The sequence below is a fragment of the Xyrauchen texanus genome, chromosome 6, assembly GCF_025860055.1.
Source record: "Xyrauchen texanus isolate HMW12.3.18 chromosome 6, RBS_HiC_50CHRs, whole genome shotgun sequence".
NCBI classification, from domain to species: Eukaryota; Metazoa; Chordata; class Actinopteri; order Cypriniformes; family Catostomidae; genus Xyrauchen; species Xyrauchen texanus.
The window spans coordinates 44,548,320-44,569,428 of record NC_068281.1 but is presented as its reverse complement, the minus strand read 5'-3'; the positions used below and the strand labels follow the sequence as shown (position 1 = coordinate 44,569,428).

At 44.4% G+C, this 21,109-nt stretch overlaps 1 protein-coding gene across 1 annotated transcript in view; it reads left to right on the top strand.

Annotated features, from left to right (window-relative positions):
• Positions 1-20,714, top strand: part of LOC127645735 (zinc finger protein 271-like) — a 73,625-nt gene extending 52,911 nt beyond the window's left edge. Inside the window, exons 4-7 of the mRNA XM_052129397.1 lie at positions 10,736-10,773; positions 11,661-11,804; positions 14,205-14,303; positions 18,396-20,714. Coding sequence (XP_051985357.1) covers positions 10,736-10,773; positions 11,661-11,804; positions 14,205-14,303; positions 18,396-19,747 — 1,633 coding nt within the window. The 3' untranslated portion in view covers positions 19,748-20,714. The remainder of the gene's footprint in view (positions 1-10,735; positions 10,774-11,660; positions 11,805-14,204; positions 14,304-18,395) is intronic.
• Positions 20,715-21,109: the final 395 nt, after the last annotated feature.

The window sequence follows — 21,109 nt, the reverse complement described above, 5'->3', positions numbered from 1 at the left end:
GTGATTGGTACAGACAAGGATTGTGGGGAATGCAGTTCCAGAGTGAATGGTGACAGTATGGGGAAGAGACCTCTAGTGGACACCGGGGAAACACAAAACAGACACTGTGACAGTTTTATATCAATATTTTCAAACGTTATAAGTTATAATTATAAAATATATATAATTATATATAATTATAGAAATTATAAGATTGTATATGAAAAACTATGTAAAAAAATTATATATATATATATATATATATATATATATATATATATATATATATATATATATATATATAAATAAATATATAAAATAGGCAACTCGATCAAAAGAGTTAACCCACTACCAGCCAAGCTTTGAATACTACTTTTAAGTATCTTGATCAAAAGATTGCGTACAAGTGCAGGCCAAATATACTTGGACTTTTCTCTCAGTATAAATCAAGTAGGGCCTATACCTAATGTAATTTTAAGTATATTTCTGAGAGGTACATAAAGTATACAGGTCCTTCTCAAAAAATTAGCATATTGTGATAAAGGTCATTATTTTCCATAATGTAATGATAAAAATTAAACTTTCATATATTTTAGATTCATTGCACCAACTGAAATATTTCAGGTCTTTTATTGTTTTAATACTGATGATTTTGGCATACAGCTCATGAAAACCCAAAATTCCTATCTCAAAAAATTAGCATATTTCATCCGACCAATAAAAGAAGTGTTTTTAATACCCCAAAAAAAAGTCAACCTTCAAATAATTATGTTCAGTTATGCACTCAGTACTTGGTCGGGAATCCTTTTGCAGAAATGACTGCTTCAATGCGGCGTGGCATGGAGGCAATCAGCCTGTGGCACTGCTGAGGTGTTATGGAGGCCCAGGATGCTTCGATAGCTGCCTTAAGCTCATCCAGAGTGTTGGGTCTTGCGTCTCTCAACTTTCTCTTCACAATATCCCACAGATTCTCTATGGGGTTCAGGTCAGGAGAGTTGGCAGGCCAATTGAGCACAGTAATACCATGGTCAGTAAACCATTTACCAGTGGTTTTGGCACTGTGAGCAGGTGCCAGGTCATGCTGAAAAATGAAATCTTCATCTCCATAAAGCTTTTCAGCAGATGGAAGCATGAAGTGCTCCAAAATCTCCTGATAGCTAGCTGCATTGACCCTGCCCTTGATAAAACACAGTGGACCAACACCAGCAGCTGACATGGCACCCCAGACCATCACTGACTGTGGGTACTTGACACTGGACTTCAGGCATTTTGGCATTTCCTTCTCCCCAGTCTTCCTCCAGACTCTGGCACCTTGATTTCGAATGACATGCAAAATTTGCTTTCATCCGAAAAAAGTACTTTGGACCACTGAGCAACAGTCCAGTGCTGCTTCTCTGTAGCCCAGGTCAGGCGCTTCTGCCGCTGTTTCTGGTTCAAAAGTGGCTTGACCTGGGGAATGCAGGGATGTTTCTACTCCAGACTCAGTCCACTGCTTCCGCAGGTCCCCCAAGGTCTGGAATCGGTCCTTCTCCACAATCTTCCTCAGGGTCCGGTCACCTCTTCTCGTTGTGCAGCGTTTTTTGCCACACTTTTTCCTTCCCACAGACTTCCCACTGAGGTGCCTTGATACAGCACTCTGGGAACAGTCTATTTGTTCAGAAATTTCATTCTGTGTCTTACCCTCTTGCTTGAGGGTGTCAATGATGGCCTTCTGGACAGCAGTCAGGTCGGCAGTCTTACCCATGATTGCGGTTTTGAGTAATGAAACAGGCTGGGAGTTTTTAAAAGCCTCAGGAATCTTTTGCAGGTGTTTAGAGTTAATTAGTTGATTCAGATGATTCGGTTAATAGCTTGTTTAGAGACCCTTTTCATGATATGCTAATTTTTTGAGATAGGAATTTTGGGTTTTCATGAGCTGTATGCCAAAATCATCAGTATTAAAACAATAAAAGACCTGAACTATTTCAGTTGGTGTGCAATGAATCTAAAATATATGAAAGTTTAATTTTTATCATTACATTATGGAAAATAATGACCTTTATCACAATATGCTAATTTTTTGAGAAGGACCTGTATGTACTACTTTTGAGAAGTATATAAAATGTAGACTGAAAGTATACTTTCTTATTTTTTAGTTGAAAAGAAGTAATAGAACAATTTTGGTAAGTGTTAGCCTTACTAAATGTATAGTTTTATAAAATTGCTGTAGGCTGCAGTAAAATCTGTCAAATATCAACTGCAAATTTGAATTAATTGATTTACCTTTTTCTAACTGGCAGCCTTAAGTAAGATAACAGTTTTTGCAGTTCTACTATAAATCTTAGCGTACATATAAATCTTAGCGTACATATAAATATACTAATTATACTGATTACTAATAGTGTCTACACTGTTGTACAACCCACAAAAAAACATGAAAACGTGTGTGTTATGATTACATCCCAAATTAAAAAGGTACAATAGTAAAGATAATAGATATTTGCCTAAGTATTAATCCAGACGCTTATCCACGCGTACGTTATCCACGCGCACGTTATCCACGCGCTTATCCACACGTAGGTTATCACACGTCATTGGTCACGGCAATGTACGTGACGATCGACACGATGATTGCTTAGTTTGCAAAGTAAGTGCACAAATCAGACCTCATATTGGCCGCTCTGGCGTAGCAGCATTATGTTCGAGAGAAGAGAAGTGTCACAACATGAAATGTAAACAGAAAAACAAGCAATACTTTGACACTCTAAAAAATGCTGGGTTATTTTTTCTACCCATTCGCTGGGTTAAGTGTTTTAACCTATTTTGCTGGGTTATATTCTCGTTCCCTCTCGAGAGACAAATTCTCTCGATAGGAGAATTTGAATAGGAGAGACAAATTCTTGTTTGTCTCTCCTATTGCGTAAGTAGCTTACGCTATGGGAAAACTCAGTTTCTCGAGAAATATTGAAGTCTTTATGTAAAACGCATTGCAGCTGCACAGCATACAGCAATGAGCTGAGGCAGCTCGGTCACTGGCTGTGCTGCGGCAACTTGCTCGAACCAATGACGGGCTGACTCTGAACTCGCGACCAATGAGCGCTAGCCGCTACAGCGCCAGAGCCCGCCAAGATGGGCGTGGCTAGGGCTATATATTAGGCTCCGTCATGAGAGTTCTTTAGATTTAATCTCCTTCAGCTAAGACCTTCTTCGCTGGATCCTCCGGATTGTTGGAGTCTTTTTCGCCCGCTGACAAGCCTACAGCAGGACTGCTAAGAGGACACCGCGCCTTCAGCCGCTTCGAGCTTTCTGCTACGCCATCCGGCACGCATCACTGATATCCTTTTACTTACAAGTGTTCGCCTCTGCGACGCTTTTGATTTAAGTAAAAGAGCAATTTTCGAGGCGTTGTTCCAAATGCCTTTAACCTGCGCCTCGGCAGAGGCCCTCTTCCTGACGGGACCGCCACGCTATCTGCACTCGCTGCCTGGGACCTGACCACGCAGAAGCTGCTCTCATTCAGGGCGGATGCCCCGAATGTGACTCCCTGGCCTCGCCGAAGCTGCGCTCGCTTTGCCGCCACGCAGAACGAGCCTGCTTCCACCGTGCTGCCGCCTCCTCCGCTCGAGCCGCGCAAGAAAAAGCGCCGCCACAGAGGCTGCCAGAGCACGCGGAATTCAGTGACGTCACGCCGGGCCAGTCCCCGCTGCTTCACCACTACCCAAGATCTCCCCGCCGCCAGTCCATTTCACGCAGGCGACCAGCACCCTCCAACAGAGCGGTGGGTCTCGCCTCGCTCGGGCGCCAGGGGACGACGGTGAAAAGGATGACAGCCTTTCTATTGACGCTGATCCGACGACTGGCCGGTCTCGACCTCGACCGCCGCCGACATTAGCGGACACGAGCACGGGCACCAGCATGGACTCTGAGATCGTCCGCGATCCTGTCCAAAGCCGTGGAAGACCTCGGGCTCGACTGGTCTTCTCCGAAGAACCCGCCACGCAGCCGGCTGGATCGAGTGGTTCCTGCAGGCGCCGCAGGCCCCTCGACAGAGACCCTCCCCTTTCTTCCCTGAAGTTCACGACCTAACTCACAAAGTCGTGGAAAGCCCCGCGACTCTGCTCGCCTGAAGCCTTCTTTCTCTTCCTCGCCTCCTCGGTGGACGGCGTGAGAGAAAGAGGCTACGAGGGAACCCCGCCCCGAGGAGGCTGTGGCCAACCATCTGTGCCCACCCTCCACCGCTGGATGGAAAGCCAAAGCTTCTCATCCCTCGAGCCCTGCCGATCTACCTCAGCTCGCCGTCACAGCATACGCCGCCACGCCAAGCTGCGCCAGCGCTTCATTCCATGGCTGTTCTACAAGTTTATCAGGCCAAACCTCTCCGCACCATGGACGAAGTCGGACCTGAACCTGAGGCTTTCATGACCCGCGCAGCGCCACTGACGTAGCCCCGCGAGCCACAAAGGCCACCGCCCAATCCATCGGCCGGGCCATGGCTAACCTGACTGTCCTTGAGCGCCATCTGTGGCTGACGCTAACAGAGATGAAGGACGCGGATAAGGCGCCATTTCTTGACGCCACTTATCGCTCCAAGCCGCCTGTTCGACCGGGCGGTAAAAGAGTTTGCTGAACGCTTCACTGAAGCTCGGAAGGATTCGCAGGCTATGCGCCACTTCCTGCCCAAGCGCTCCAGCTCGCCTCAGAGCCGCCAGAGACTGCCTCAGCAGCAGCAGCGAGCCAGGGCGGCGCCCCGTCTCCCAGCCAAAGAGCAGACCTGAAACGGACGCCGACGCCACTCGCATTCCGCTAACCGAGCGAAGCCGCTTGAGCAACGGGGTCCTCGCCCAAGATCGCGCTGAACCCGGAGCCTCGTAAGTCTTCCTAGCAATAGGAAGAAAAGAGAGAGTGCGTGTCTCGCAAAGCCGGACCACTCTCTAAAACGCGTGAAACATTACCCAGTCCCCTTACAGGCGGCTGGAAATGTCTGTACAGCAGTCAATGGGCCAGTCACAGAACTCGCCACCTGCAATCAAACGCCGCTTTAACGGCAACACACAGAAATCACAAAAGAGTCATTTTCTGCCTGTGTCACTAAGGGGTCACGTGTCCACACTAAAGCGCGATTCCCACGTATCAATACTGTCCAAACAGTGCCGAATACTTCCCCAGCTCCAGCTGGACGCACCATATATGTAGATCGTGTGCCTATTGTCATGTATGCACCACTACACGCAAGCACTGTTCCCACAGTTATAAACACTTCCCCAGTAAAAGCTGGAAATACTATAAAGCGCTAGGTATATGCACCCCCACCCATAAGCACTGCCCATACAGTTTCAAACAGTTCTCTGTCTCATGCCGCTAGCATCACAGATGCGACGCATGAGTTAAGAAACTCCCGCTAAGAGCGGAAGCTTTATGAAAGTGGCGCCGTGCCTATTACAATGTATGCACCCCACCCGTAAACACTGTCGATACAGTTTCAAACATTTCTCTGTCTCATGCCGCAAGCATCACGGATGCGACGCATGAGCTAAGAAACTCCCCGCTAAGAGCCGGAAGCTTTATGACAGTGGCGCCGTGCCTATTACGTATGTATGCACCCCCACCGAAAACACTGTCCATACAGTTTCAAACATTTCTCCAGCTCATGCTGCGAAGCATTTCGAGATAGCTGCGTGCCTGTAATCTCACACGCACCCCTGCACTCGGCACTCAACAAGGCTGCTCAGCGACCGCGCCTCTGACAGCTGTAAGCTCAGTGTTAGCACAAGGCAATTTGCCGGTGGGGCCCATACATCACTGCGACACTCCCCAGCCAGCATTCAGCCCATATCTGTGCGAAAGCAAAAGCCTGGGAAAAATCCCTGACATGCCGAAATGGGTTTTGAACATAATAAAACACAGTTACTGCTTCAATTCGCCAGAGACCACCCCGCTTTTCAGCTGTGGTCGAGACTAAAGTGAGGAGAGATGTGTCACATGTTCTACGCACCGAGGTGCTCAAACTAATAGAGAAGGGCTTATAGAAACTGTTCCTCCTCTATGAGCGCAGGCAGGTTTTTACAGCCGCTATTTTCTCGTCCCGAAAAGGACGGTGGCCTCCGCCCCATCCTAGATCTCAGACATCTGAACAAAGCTTTAATGATTCGCTCGCTCAGAATGTTAATGACCAAACATATCCTCGCAGCAAGTTCGCCTGGATTGGTTTCTATCAGTGGATTTGAAAGACGCTTACTTTCACATTCGATAGCTCTCATCACAGGCCTTTTCTGAGATTCGCCGAGGGACAGTCATACCAGTACACAGTACTACCATTCGCCTATCATTGGCCCCCGCACATTCACAAAATGTATGGACGCAGCACTTTCCCCCCTGAGACAGCGGGGAGTGCGAATACTGAATTACCTCGATGATTGGCTAATCATAGCACAATCAGAGAGTCAGTTAACGACGCACAGATCTTGGATTATCAGCCATCTAGAATACCTGGGTCTGAGAATCAATTTTGCAAAGAGCGTGCTATCCCCCAGCCAGCATATCTCCTTTCTGGGAATAGTGCTAGACTCAGTGCAGATGACGGCGCGCTCTCTATTTGACGCCTTGCAACATCATTCAGACAGGGCGCGCGCCCCCGTCAAACGATTTCAAAGGATGCTCGGTCTCATGGCCTCGGCATCAGCTGTACTCCATCTAGGATTGTTGCACATGCGCCCTCTCCAACGCTGGCTCAAGAGCCGTGGTCCTCACTCACGCGTGGCGCCGGGCCACTTTTTAATCAGAGCAAATCACGGCTGTATAAAAGCCCTGACGCTCCTGGAAAGCCGCCGACTGGTATCGAACCGGCGTGAGTCTGGGCGTGAACACACGGAGAAAAATGATCACGACAGATGCCTCCAAAATAGGATGGGGGCTCTTTACGAGGGCAGGCCTGTCTCCCGCTTTTGGTCAAACCCGAAAAGCACCTACATATAAACTGTCTGGAAATGAAAGCGTCACCTTGGCTCTCAGAGCCCTGCTTCCGCACCTGAAAACGTAACACATCCTGGTCCGAACGGACAACATGACGGTAGTATCGTGATATAAATCGCCAGGGTGGACTTCAGGTCGAGCTCCCTGCACTCTATGGCCAGGAGCTCATCTCATGGTCACAGCACCACTTGCGCCGCTGAGAGCAGCGCATGTGCCAGGCGCCCTGAACCAGGGAGCGGACATGCTGTCCAGAGACAAGGTTCTCCCAGGAGAATGGTCTCTCCACCCCTGAGGGTTCAGTGGTTATGGCAAACCTTTGGCAAGGTGGAGGCTCGACCTCTTCGCCTCCAGGAAAATGCGACTGCCCCTTTTCTTCTCAAAGAGCACAGACGCTCACCCAAGTCTGGCCGAGCCGCCCTTGTATGCTTTTCCCCGATCGCGATGCTACCTCAGGTCATCAGTCGGATCAGGGAAGTGAAATGTGCAGTGCTCCTGGTAGCCCCTCTCTGGAAAAACCAGACGTGGCTTCCAGAACTGATGCAGATGATGCAATCTGCCCCATGGCCGATCTCGCTGAGGCTAGACCTCCTCAGGCAGGCCAACGGGATGATTCTTCATCCCCGCCTCGATCTGTGGGCCCTCCATGCATGGCCCCTCAACGGGTTCCCGAGAACCTCCCCAGTGGAGTTTTGAGAACCATCACGGAGGCGCTGAGCACCTCTACGAGACGCTTATATGCCCAAAATTGGAAAGTGTTCAGTGACTGGTGTGATGCCAAGAGCTTGAACCCCAAATCGCGCGAGATACCAAGTGTACTCGCTTTTTGCAAGAGCTGCTGGAGGCGGCCGCACACCCTCCACGCCAAAGTCTATGTGGCTGCCATAGCGCGCCACACAATCCTGATAAAGGACGCTCATTAGGGAAAACGACCTAATCATTCGCTTCCTAAGAGGCGTTAGGAGGATGAACCCCTCGCCTCGGTGCCTATCTGGGATCTGGCCACGGTCCTGGACGCACTCAAGAGTGCCCCGCTCGAACCTCTCTGAACCAACCGCACCTTAAACAGCTCTCGCCAAAACTGCGCGCTTGCTGGCGCCGCCTCAGTCAAGAGAGTGGGCAACCTGCATGCGCTGTCATCAAGCTGCTTGCCTGGAATTTGGACCTAACGACTGCAGAGTTGTCCTTAGGCCAAAGCACGGGTATATTCCTAAAGTGCTCTCCACACCCTTCAGAGTACAGGTGATATCTCTGGCAGCTTATCGCCCCCAGCGGATCTAAAGCAACGCTAATTTACTCTGCCCGGTCAGGGCGCCAGAGTATATTTGGAACGCTCTGCCCCGCTCAGACAGACGGAACAATTATTCGTGATGCTTTGGCGTCGCGACTAAAGGTCTCGCAGTTTCAAAGCAAAGAATATCGGCTGGATAGTGGATGCTATAGCGCTGGCTTATGAAGCCAAGGGCCTTCAATGCCCCTTAGGCGCCAGAGCTCACTCTACGAGGAGCATGGCCTCCTCGTGGGCGTGGTCGAGTGGGATACCCATTGAAGATATTTGCAGCGGCGGCAGGCTGGGCCTCGCTCGACATTTATCAGGTTTTATAACCTACAGGTCCCCTCATTGCATTCCAACATTCTATCAGCCTGACTGTAGAATGGACTGGAGTATGTATATGCTGAGCATTATCTCCTCCCTTATAGGTCCGTCTCTGACTGACTTAGAGGATTTTTATGCATATCAATACATAGAAAAATCAGTACATAAGTTATGTGCTTGTGTTTTTACAATGAGCTCCCACCATGGACCTCCTTGGGGCAAAGGCACTCTGTATTTTCCCATTATATAGCTCGCTGCTGGTCGGCTTGTTGGATAATCACTTTGCTTTAAGGCTCAGGCATCCGCCTCTGGCTTTATAGAGCTTAAGTCAGCACGCACAGCGCTTTTGCATGGTGTTCCCATAGCGTAAGCTACTTACGTAATAGGAGAGACCTCTCGAGAGGGAACGACTGGTTACTAACGTAACCTCGGTTCCCTGAGAGGAGGGAACGAGTATTGCGTAAGCTGCCGTGCTTGTGCTTGGTCAGTTCGCCTCAGTCGATTGAACCTAAAGAACTCTCATGACGGGTGCCTAATATATAGTCCTAGCCACGCCCATCTTGGCGGGCTCTGAGCGCCAGCGCGAAGCGCCCATTGGTCGCTGCTCAGAGTCGCCCGCCATTGGTTCGAAGCAAGTTGTCGCAGCACAGCCAATGACCGAAGCTGCCTCGCCATTGCTGTATGCCGTGCAGCTGCAATGCGCTTTACATAAAGACTTCAATATTTCTCGAGAAACTGAGTTTTCCCATAGCGTAAGCTACTTACGCAATACTCATTCCCTCCTCTCAGGGAACCGAGGTTACGTTAGTAACCGAGTCGGTATTGGCTCATATTGACCCAGCGTTTGGGTTTCTTGGTTGACACAAAGTACACTTAGAATATTTGACCCAGCGTTTGGGTTATCTCGTCTCCTCGCGTTGTTCAAGGACAAAACGTAAAGGTCGAGAGGAGGACGACGTTGGACAGTATGAGTAAAGGTGAGTGATGATATATGTTTTGCTATAAATCTATAAAACTAACTTTATTTAAACTAGTAAGAAGTATGATATTTTTGGGATTTACATAATTAAGGAAAAAGTGACCATTAAAAACACATAAAAAAAATGAATACCCTGAGGTTGTAATCGCGTCGTGCCCGTTAATGACAATAATTAAATTGGCATCAATTATTCCGTTTAAACAATGGTTACTGCGTTTCAAGACGTAGTTTTGTAATTGTTATTATCAGGCCAAAATGAAGCCGTTAAGTAAACCAAGGAAAGAGGATTCAGAATATATATATTATATTAGAATTATAGGCTATGTAAATATTTAGTTTAGTGCAGAGAGAAAATAACGGAATAAAAAAATAAATAAACGTCAATTAAACGTTTTCTCATGCTGAGAGATAAGCTATGCCTATTTGTGTGAGGAAATTTCACAAATATTGTGTTGTAAAAAATAAAAAGAATGAGACAAAATTTGAGAACGGTTTGTTGTTTTTATTTGAGCTTTCATGCATATTACATATTGGAACGTTGTTGTTCACGGTCAGGGACTATTTTTTTTCTAGCGGAAGGAATGCTTTTATTGATTTAACTTCATGAAATTTCCACTAATACATTTTTTTTCTTTAATATTGTGTGGCAACCGTTTTATAAAAGCAATAAGGTACTCGAGGCAAGTGCTGTATCGTGAATAAGTAACGGCTGAAGGGCGTTGTTAGGCACGACACAGCCTCTCGTAACTTATTGCTTACTTAATCATTATAACTCTTCTAAAATGTACCGCATATATTCCCTTCCAGTGGGACTTTGTTCCCTTCTCACTCAAAGCGCTCCCGCTTGTTAAACAGTGGCGTGTTGCCATAGCAACCATATTACGTTCCGTTTACGTTTGTCCTACGAAGGCCGTCTCGTTTAACGAGATTTGTTTAAAGGAGGACATTCGGTATATTGCAGCATTCAAAGGACGAGTCCGACCTAGCAAGCAGCCTTTCAAACAAGACACAGACACATTTGTGGAGTGCAGCGCAGGGGAACATACCACTAATCGGAAAAGGGGGTGAACCACATCGGCAACACAAAAGGCGTTAAACATCTCAGTAACCATGCATATTTTGTATAAAGCACCAGTGCAATTATCAAATGCAACAGACACTATAATAGAAATGATATGTAAAACGCTTACATTTTCCATAACATGTGATTTCATGCATACTCTCTCCCCCTGTAGGGAATTGGATTCAACCTTTCTAGTTCTCTCTGCACCGGGTGAAAAAAGACTGCACATATATTTAATGCCGTTTGGGTAATTATAACACAAATATAACACTATTACAATAGTAAATATTTTCCGGTAAGGCTGGAAATGTGTAATTTAAAAAATGAGTTTTCCCAAGAGCTCATATTTCACTCATATAACGGATTTCACCTCTTAAATAATTACATGAATAATTGTTCTAATTTCCTTGTGCACAATCAACCTCTGAAGATTCTAAAAGAGTTCAAACTAACAGACAATATTGTGAATAGATGCTCAATATCATTAGAGAATCAGATCCGAGCCGATGTCATCCACTCCTTGGAACTTTTCGTTTCTATGACAACTATAAAACGCCAACAAGAAAGTGTATGACGATTATTTTTTATTATTGCGTCACAGTTAGTGAATGTGACGCCACACAACAGAATGTGGGCAGACTGTATATAACGCGCACATTCGCAAAATCTCTAATAGCCTACAGACAATCACTGTGCAGACAGAGTGATAAACAACTCTAACATGATCCCTGATGAAGATCCCTGTGAGAACATGATAGATATAAGAATATAAAACTTGCTGAAATAAATATAAATCTACTTAGGACAGTAGAACAGTAGATGGCGGTAATGCGCAATTCCAGCGTTAAAAAGATGAAGACACAAAAGAAGAATATAACCATTGCCAGCTTGTTTGTTTATTATTCATCATCCCAACATTGGACAAAAGACAGCGGCATGGTCTAAGATATTAAGTACGAATATCCAGCATCAGACTTTAAATGAAAATCACCATATTCCGGACTAAATACAGTTTAAACAGTAAGTTTGGATTCATGTTTATAAATGTCACCAATATTCTCATCATCCTAAACGAAGACTTGTTTCTACACGAACAGGAATAACTCCAGGTGTTTCAACTGAGATCTGCGGGATAAAACATTGTGAAATGATGTTTATTAAAGAAGAGAGTGAGGACATGAGTTATCCAGAATCATGCAGTTCAAATGTAATGAAAAATGAAGATACTGAGGAACAAAGAGGTTTGTGTCCATTCTTCAAGATTTATTATTGTCTGTTCTTGAAGATTAAAGTTATAACGATGACAAAAAAGGTCACCAGAACGTCCATTTTATTTTACTGATAGTCTTATATACCTTTTGCTCTTTGAAGCAAATTACCCCCTCATGTCAGGGGTGCTGGCCATAGGGAGTACCGGGCGTTTTCCCGGTGGGCCACTGGGTAATTTGGGCTAGTGTTCTGTTGAAGTCTGTTCCCCCTATGTTTCCCCTTAGTTTAGTGTTAACCTGTTGCGACGTTAAACATATTTTTTTGGGGGTGTAAACGTGTTTTTTTTACTCCAAATGTTACACAGTAGCCCAGTAAGAGAATGAGATTTTCTAATTTTTATATAGTCATTATTTTATATTAAGTTTTCGACTGATATTTCATATGACTAATATAGTTATACAAATCATTCCACTGAATTGACTTGGTAATTGTTGCTACAATCAAGCTCTGGTGGTACCCCATTTGTTTAAATGTTTTTATGCTTTTTGGACATGCGCTTCATAATAAATTGGCCCGTTTTACTAAACTTTACGTAATTTTCCCATAAATGCATCATATATCTCTGAAAATGGGTGAATCTCAGATTTAATGTGGTATGTTAGGATAATTATGGTTCAGATGTGTTGCAGTTTTAAAAATAAGCTTGTTTTTACATTGGAATTTCTCAAAACACGATTTTCTGAGCCCAAAATTCAGCAAATCTTTGACATAGCCTTACTCAGTCAATATTAAAGATATCAAGGTTATATTTTCACAGAATGTTCTTTTACATTATATAGGATGATTTTATGTAGAAAACAGTGAATCACAAAAAATTACTTTAGCTGGGATTTCACAGACAGGGTCACATATCATACATATTTACATACTTAAAAGCTTATCCTGTATAATACACTTCCATATTTAACATTTGGCATAATGTAAGTGGATATTTCAGGTGATTTAAGCTGCCAAATAAACACAGATGGAAAAAATATTAACAGAACTTCAACTAGAAGGTAATAATGTTACTTAACCAATCTGATGTGGTTGTTGCATTTTCATCAGTTGACCCTCACAATTAAATGCATGCTATTTTTTTCTTCAATTATTGGATTGGATGATAAGCAGATAAAATGAAACATAATTACTGTCGCTCACATGTCGAATTTTTTATAAATACACTGTTTTAACATTTTAAAATATGACTTTCACTGTCATGTTCTAATTGCAATATAGACTGCAGAAGATTAAAGTTTAGTTTTTAAGCTATAATTTGATACTAACTTCGTGAACATTGATGAAGGTTTTTATATAATAACAATGCATGTTTTTTAGTCACTCAAACGCCCACCTTTTGGCCAGTGACAGCTAACATCTGTAGAACCCCCATTTTCACCTACAGTCACCAAATGTGGAACATATTTAGTTCTCACCAAGCTGGACAACTTTCATAATTATAGTCATTAGCTCCGCCCAACAGGAAGTCTGACATTTTGGATATTCTGAAAACTGCAAGCTCTGAACTTTTAAATACTCCTCTAAGGGGATTCATTTGTCTGGCACCAAATTTGTGCAACATCATGCCAAGACATTGTAGATGCTAAATTGTGAACAGATTTTTTATATTTTGAACTGTGCTATAGCGCAGCAATACATTTACGGCTAAACATTTTAAACAGGAAGTTGCTTATATCTTCTGTGTGCATTGTATGATTTTGATGAAAATTCAACTGTATGTATGGTAATGGGGGTTGATCACATTTGTGTGGCTATTATTGGTCACGGTCATAGTTCCACCAACTGGTAGCAGGAAGTATGGCACTTTTAACAGACTTTGAAGTAGCCCTCTTATGCTTACATGTATTGCTTCAAAATTCTTTAGAATAATGTCAACACAATGCTGATGCAAATTTGTATATTGGGATAAATTTGGGATATTTGATGTCTTAAATACTGTTGCATTAATTAGACCAAGGTAATGCAGGCCGAGATCAGTGAGGTGCTTCGCAGTTCAACCGGTCGGTAATTTTGGTTAGGTCTATCTTAAGTCTAAGGTTCAGGCAATGGTATAGGAAGTATCCAATGTCTTATGGTTGGAGCAGGCATCAGTTCATCTTATAAGGTCCATCGTAATAGACTGAAGTGATGTCTGGCTGGCACTGGCTGCAATTTGTCATCATCACTCTATAGTATATAGATATATAGGGATGCACCGATCCGATACCTAGATCCATATCGGCTCCAATACTAAAGCTTTTAGACGGATCGTGTATCGGTCCAACCGGGCTCGTCGAAAAATTGTCCTCTTATATTTTCTTAAAATTGCCTCAAAATTGTTTCGAATATTTTCAAATGCCTAATGCATGTGTACACCTTGCATTGTTTTCCAGAAGCCACTGGCTGGAAATGGACCCATGGTGCTTGGGCTCTTCATCGCTGCTTGCAGCTGTATTTCAGTTTGGAATGCAGACAGTGTCCGGTTGCCAGCTGTATTTAGCTCCTTGTTTACTACTGATTCCTCCCTTAGGCATAATTTGAACCTAAGTTCCCCTACTGTCGCTCACTCGAAGTTGTGTCGATTGAAGCAACACTAGGGGTCTTTCTTGAAGGCCTCGGTTACCTCTGAACTTGAGAAAAGGCCAATGAGAAATTGGCATACAGAATGTGCATGTCCCTCCCCCGGACATACGGGTATAAAAGGAGGGAATCGTGCATCTGTTCGGAGCTGAGCAATTGTGCGATCAGCGAGCTGAGATCACTTCTGATCTGAGCATTTGCTGTTGGATCTACGGCGCATATAAGCGGCTTTCTCCTTCTCTGCACACCAGTGCAGCCTTTGTCCCTGGCCACTTCGACAGCACTTCTGAATGAGTCTATTTTCTCACAAAAGAGTATAATTTCTACAAAAGAGCACACACAGCAGGCATTGAACGTCTTTTTCAGGACGCGTCTTTTTAAAGATGCCCTTCTGCCTCTGTGTAGTTCCTGGGTGTGGTCAATATCTCTCTGCTCCTGGCAGACACAGATGCTGCCTCGTGTGTCTGGGCTGCAATCACACTGAGACGGCGTTTGTGGATGGTTCTTGTTCTCAAGGTGAGAACTTGACCATGGCAACGCTGTGGTTGCGGCTTTCCTTCCTGAAAAGGAACGCCATTCCAGCCACGCCCCACATCGCTCCTTCCCACGGGATTGAGGACGATCCGGCTGGTGATGGAGGTGATTTGGGGATGGCAGCGGGCTTTGTTTCGCCGGGTATATCCCCACGAACCACCCGCCCCCCCTCGGCATGCTCGTTGACTTCTGTCCGGGCTCGAGGTGAGAGCGGCTCGCCTCACGGCCAGTCTGACTACTCCCTTGGACCCGCCGAGCTGGAGGACAAATTTCCGCTGCATCGGAGAGCGTCCCGGCATTTGACGCGGAAGAATCGACTGGGCTGCCGCCTTCGGGTCGGCCCGCCCAGTCTGAGGCTGACACCCAGATGGCCGACATGCTTGCCTGGGCCGCCGTGAGCGTGGGGTTGGACTGGAGCCCTCTGTTCTCTCCAAAGCCCTCACGGCTAGACGATTGGTTCCTCAGGTTCAGGCACGCTCACAGCCACACCCCCACCCCGGTTCCTTTCAATCAGGAGGTGCAAGATGAGTTGACAAGGTCGTGGAGGGCACCTTTCTCGCTCGTTCACTCTCATTACCCTCGATGTCAGAGCTGCCCACGTGTACCCTGAGGTCCCCCAGGTAGACAGAGCAGTTGCGATCCACCTGTACCCGGAAAACGCTGCCACCTGGCGGGATCACCCTGTACTACCCTCCAAGGCCTGTAGGATGATGTCATCACTGAACGCTAAATCCTACAGCACCACCGGACAGGCTGCCTCTGCCCTGCATGCCATGGCCCTCCTGCAAGTCCACCAGGCCAAGGCACTTAAAGATATTCACTTGGGTAGTTCTCTCTAGTGTGAGCATGAATGTGACGCTTAAGACCTGCTTTACGTGCATAACTCTTTCCACACTGATTGCAGGTGAAGGAATGTTCCACGCCACGAAGGTCACAGCGTGGGCCCTCAGGCAGACGATGGCCACTCTCGTTGTCCAGGAACATCACCTGTTGCTGAACCTGGTCGAGATGCGGGAGGTAGACAAAGCCTGCTTTCTCAATGCCCCCGTGTCCCATCTCAGCCTATTTGACGATGCCGTCGATGACTTCGCCCAGCAGTTTTCGGCGGTGAAGAAACAGATGGAGGCCATCTCTCACATCATGCCTCGCCGCCGTTCTAGCACGAGCCATGCTCCGTCTACTTGCAGAGGGCATCCCCCTGCTCCTCTAAATGTCAGGCAGCTCCACCTCAACCTGGGCCCAGCTCTCAGCCCCAGCAGCGAGCGCCCCACAGGAGGTGCACACCTCCCGTCTCTCAGATGTCCTCGAGGACCTGGAAGGCTCCCAAACGTTTCTGAGACGGACGACCCAGGGAATAAGACGTTTGCTACGGAGCTGGTAAGCAGACCACTCCGTCCCCTGGTGGAGGGCAGGGAGGAGAATTCTCATTTTCCTTTATTTCTTTTGCCACACCTCCTTTGGGCTACGGTACCCACATTCTCAATAAAATAACTATTTCTTCATTCTTTGGGTCATCTGGCCCACAAATGCCATTCTCGTGGCAACCCGACGCCAAACACCGGCAGTACCGGATGCGGACCCCTCGCCTCCGGACCCACAGCTGCTGTCCCCTGGCCAGCCGGTTCTGACGAGTCCAGAGGACGCCTACACAGGACCTCCTCCTCAGTCACTAACTCGCCCCCTGCCGGGTGTGCGGAGGGAGGTAAATGCTTTGAGTCCTTTCTTAGCACCAAAGCCTCGGGACGCGCTTTTGAGCATCTCTTTTGTCGGCATGGAGTTAGACTCGGTCTCAATGACCGCACGCCTCACCAACGAGCACGCGCAGTCAGTGCTGAAATGTCTCACCCTGTTCAAACTGCACAGCGGTTTCTCAAACAATTCCAGAGGCTCCTGGGGCATATAGCATCCTCAGCAGCGGTCGTGCCGCTGGGGTTGATGCATATGAGACCACTTCAGTACTGGCTTCAGACTCGAGTCCCGAGATGAGCATGGCGCTGCAGCACATACCGTGTGTTTATCACCCCCTCCTGCCACCAGACTTTCAACCCATGGACATACCTCTGTTTTCTGCAGACAGGAGTCCACCGACAGCAGGTGTCCCGACGCGTTGTAGTCACCACAGATGCCTCCAAATGGGGTTGGGGTGCCGTGTCCTGGACGGGACCCCGGCTGGGTTGGCACATCAACTGCTTAGAGTTGCTGGCTTTATTTCTTGCCCTGCAGAAGTTTCTTGCAAATTCTGTCTGCCAATTTCTCATTGGCCTATTCACAAGTTTTGTCAGAGGGAACTGAGGCCTTCAAGAAAGACTCCTAGTGTCGCTTCAATCGACACAATGTCTCGTTCCCTCCATCAGGGAACGGTCATTACAATAGTAACCTAGATGTTTTGTTTCTGAAAAACAAAGTTGCTGAATTAGCATGGTGTTAAACAATTCTTAAAACAAGATACATTTACCTGAGAAGCAACAAAAAAGATATTTAGACTTGCTTTCAGAGAATATGTGTTGAATATATATATTATTTTACTTGCTTATACTTCTGCCTGTGCAGTAAAGACAAAATTTACTTTATATTCAAGATATATTATTTAAAAAGCAAGTTTAAATATATAATATGTTGCTTCTCAGGTAAATGTATCTTGTTTTAAGTACTGTTTTTATATTTTCAAATGGAAAACTACACTTAATAAAAAATATTTTGTTATTTTTTATTTCAGTGGTTGTTTTTCCTGTAATTCAGTGAAGGTCATTTAGAGGTATTTTTAAAAGATGACAACCTTTTAACTTGAGGCACAAGCTAAATTGCTGGTTAAATGCTAATAAATAACCATTGCAATAATTGCCCGAATAATCAAATAATCATTCTAATAATCATTAGATTTGTCCGTTTTCTAAATAATTGTTAGATGCAGCCCTAAAAGTAGCCTTTATCTGTAAATTACATCCCCACAATTAAAAGCATTCTTGCAATTCAAGATTGCTGAATGTTGTGAAAATGTCATTTGAGGAACCAAAGAAGAAGGTTAATTTATGGAAAAAACAGGGACATTCACTAATGTCCCATAATGCCTGGATGAAAATTGGACCTGTAGCAAATGTCCAAAATGGCCTGGGAATGTCCTGCATCGAAGATTACAAAATTAACCAAATACAGACATTAGCGGACATTGGCGAACATCCGTGGGACATCCACTACTTGTTGGGAAATAGCTTCAAGCTGTTTTTTATCAATTCATAGGGTAAGGTATATATATCAATTCATAATAGGTGTTAACATTTTAATCAACCAAAGAAAATGACTTTAAAAAGTAAACAAAATGCACATAACATTGAATTTCTTAAACATTTCTGTTAAGAACACATTCAAAAAGACGCCTGCAGTTACTGCTATAACGTTTGGTGTTCAATTTATTTCCTTAATTTTAACATTTGTCCTTTGAAATTAAAGAACATTTTTTGTTTTCATTTTAGATCTGATGGAGGTGAAAGAGGAAATTCAGGAACTGAATGAAGCGGAGGAGGAGAAAACCCATCTGGATCAGACATTTTATAGTTTCAAAACAGAAAAGTCTTTTAGTGGTTTACAGACAGAAAATAATTTCTCAGAAAAGAGTTGTAAAAGTACAAGAGTAAAACATTCCTTCACCTGCAATCAGTGTGGAAATAGTTATGCACGTAAAGCAGGTCTTAAGCGTCACATTCATGCTCACACTGGAGTGAAGCCTTTCAAATGTCATCAATGTGGGAATACTTTTACACGCAAATCAGGTCTTATTAAGCACATGAGAATTCACACTGGTGAGAAGCCTTTCAAATGTCATCAATGTGGGAATACTTTTACACGTAAATCAGGTCTTATTAAACACATGAGAATTCACACTGGAGAGAAGCCTTTCAAATGTCATCAGTGTGGGAATTGTTTTACACATAAAATAAGTCTTACTGCGCACATGAGAATTCACACTAGTGAGAAGCCTTTCAATTGTCATCAATGTGGGAATGCTTTTACACGTAAATCAGGTCTTATTATGCACATGAGAATTCACACTGGAGAGAAGCCTTTCAAATGTCATCAGTGTGGGAATTGTTTTACACATAAAGTAAGTCTTACTGCGCACATGAGAATTCACACTGGTGAGAAGCCTTTCAGATGTCATCAATGTGGGAATGCTTTTACACGTAAATCAGGTCTTATTACGCACATGAGAATTCACACTGGAGAGAAGCCTTTCAATTGTCATCACTGTGGTAATTGTTTCACACATAAAGTAAGTCTTACTGCGCACATGAGAATTCACACTGGTGAGAAGCCTTTCAAATGTCATCAATGTGGGAAGAGTTTCAGGGAGTCATGGAATCTCAAAAGTCATCTGTCCACGCACTCTAGAGTAAAGTCATATTGCTGTCATCAGTGCGGCAGTAAATTTTCTTCAGCATCAGTCATAAGAACACACCAGAAAATTCATCCAATTGAGAAGCCATACTTGTGTTCCCTTTGTGGAAAGTGTTTTTCATTTCTGCACAGTTTAAAACAGCACCAGAAATTGCATTCTGCAGTGAGAGCTCATGTGTGCTCTGAGTGTGGAAAAGCCTTTTATAGAACTTCTAGCTTGGAACGCCACAAAATAATCCATACTGGAGAAAAACCTTACAAGTGTTCATATTGTGAAAAGAATTTCTCTATTTCAGGAAATTTGAAAGCACATGAGCGAGTGCATACTGGAGAGAGGCCGTATCACTGCACTTCATGTGGGAAGAGTTTCACCCAATCAGGCTCTCTACAGACTCATAGAGATAAGCATTGTCCAGGGTTGTCACAGTGAAAAAAGTTTGCCTTTATTTGCTATGTAAATGGGGTGAAATTCAGAAAACAAACAAGATAGAATTTCTCTCAAAAAGCAATGTTGTTTGAGCTGTCATTCTGTCTTAAGGCCAATTTATGCATCTGCGTCGAACCTATGCTGTAGCCTGTCCCTGCACCCCTTCATATATTTAACTACCCTTAACATCAATGCAGACCACAACAACTGTGATTGGTCCACTTTATTACCAGAGACCATCCCCAGCATGACAAAAAGATATCTGAGGTAGCATCACATTTCTCCCAAGATTATTTTAAGCTGTACATCATATCACATTGCATTTGGACTCGGTAGCATCGTTTACATTTGGGAGAAAATACTGTTGTTTAATGAAGTTACAAGTGAATATGCGACAAAAAACAACTTGTAATATGTATATAATATGTATGTAAACAGTATATGCCTGATTTATTTTCTCTCTGAATGGCAGAAAGCATGAATAATACACAATATGTACCAACATGTTAGTGTTTAGCTCGCAATACACTAGTTTTATACTAGATCATTTTGGCTGTGTTCTCGCAGAATGGCGCAGCTTACCGCGTTGGTTCGACACAGAAATATAAAGCAGCCTTAAAGGGTAGAATGACATTTGTACTTTTTCAACAGAATAAAATGTCCCATGTATTTGTTTAGAAAACTATTATTGTTGATGCTGTGAAATGCAGCACAATTTGTAGAATTGTTTTTCCTTCTATTTAAAATCTTCTATCTAAAAAAAATATGTCTTCCAGAAATACATCAAATCGATGTCTTTGTGGTGTATGTGTGCTATTGGGAAATGATGGTGACTCTCAAAACTACATTATTAAAGGAAACGTTCACAGAAAAATCTAAATTTTCTAATTTACTCACCCTCATCTCAAAACTCGTATGACTTCAATAATTTCAAGATTGATTACACTGTTACACAATTATCTAGCTCTTGAGGCCAACCTTATAACTGTTTCTGAAATTGTTCAATCATTCACTATTTCCTATAATGTGGATGGCAGTAAGTGCACTATATTAGCATGGAGTGAACAAAACAAGTGCGCGATTTCGTACGTTGAAGAGCCCTGGAGCTGTTGCAGAAACTTTGTCCCATATGTTCTATTTTCTAGTACGTACCTTACAATGGATAATAATAATAATTATAGTTGTAAGCAGCAATAAGCAGGGCCAAGCTAAAAAAATGGCAAGCACACTTAACAGGACACATTGACTGAATATGACCTGCACATAAAACCATCTCCACTTCACAAGTTGTCCCTGGGCAGGATTGAACTAGTACTTTTCCACGTCTCATTTCTGCATACTATCCACAGCACTACATGGTCACAG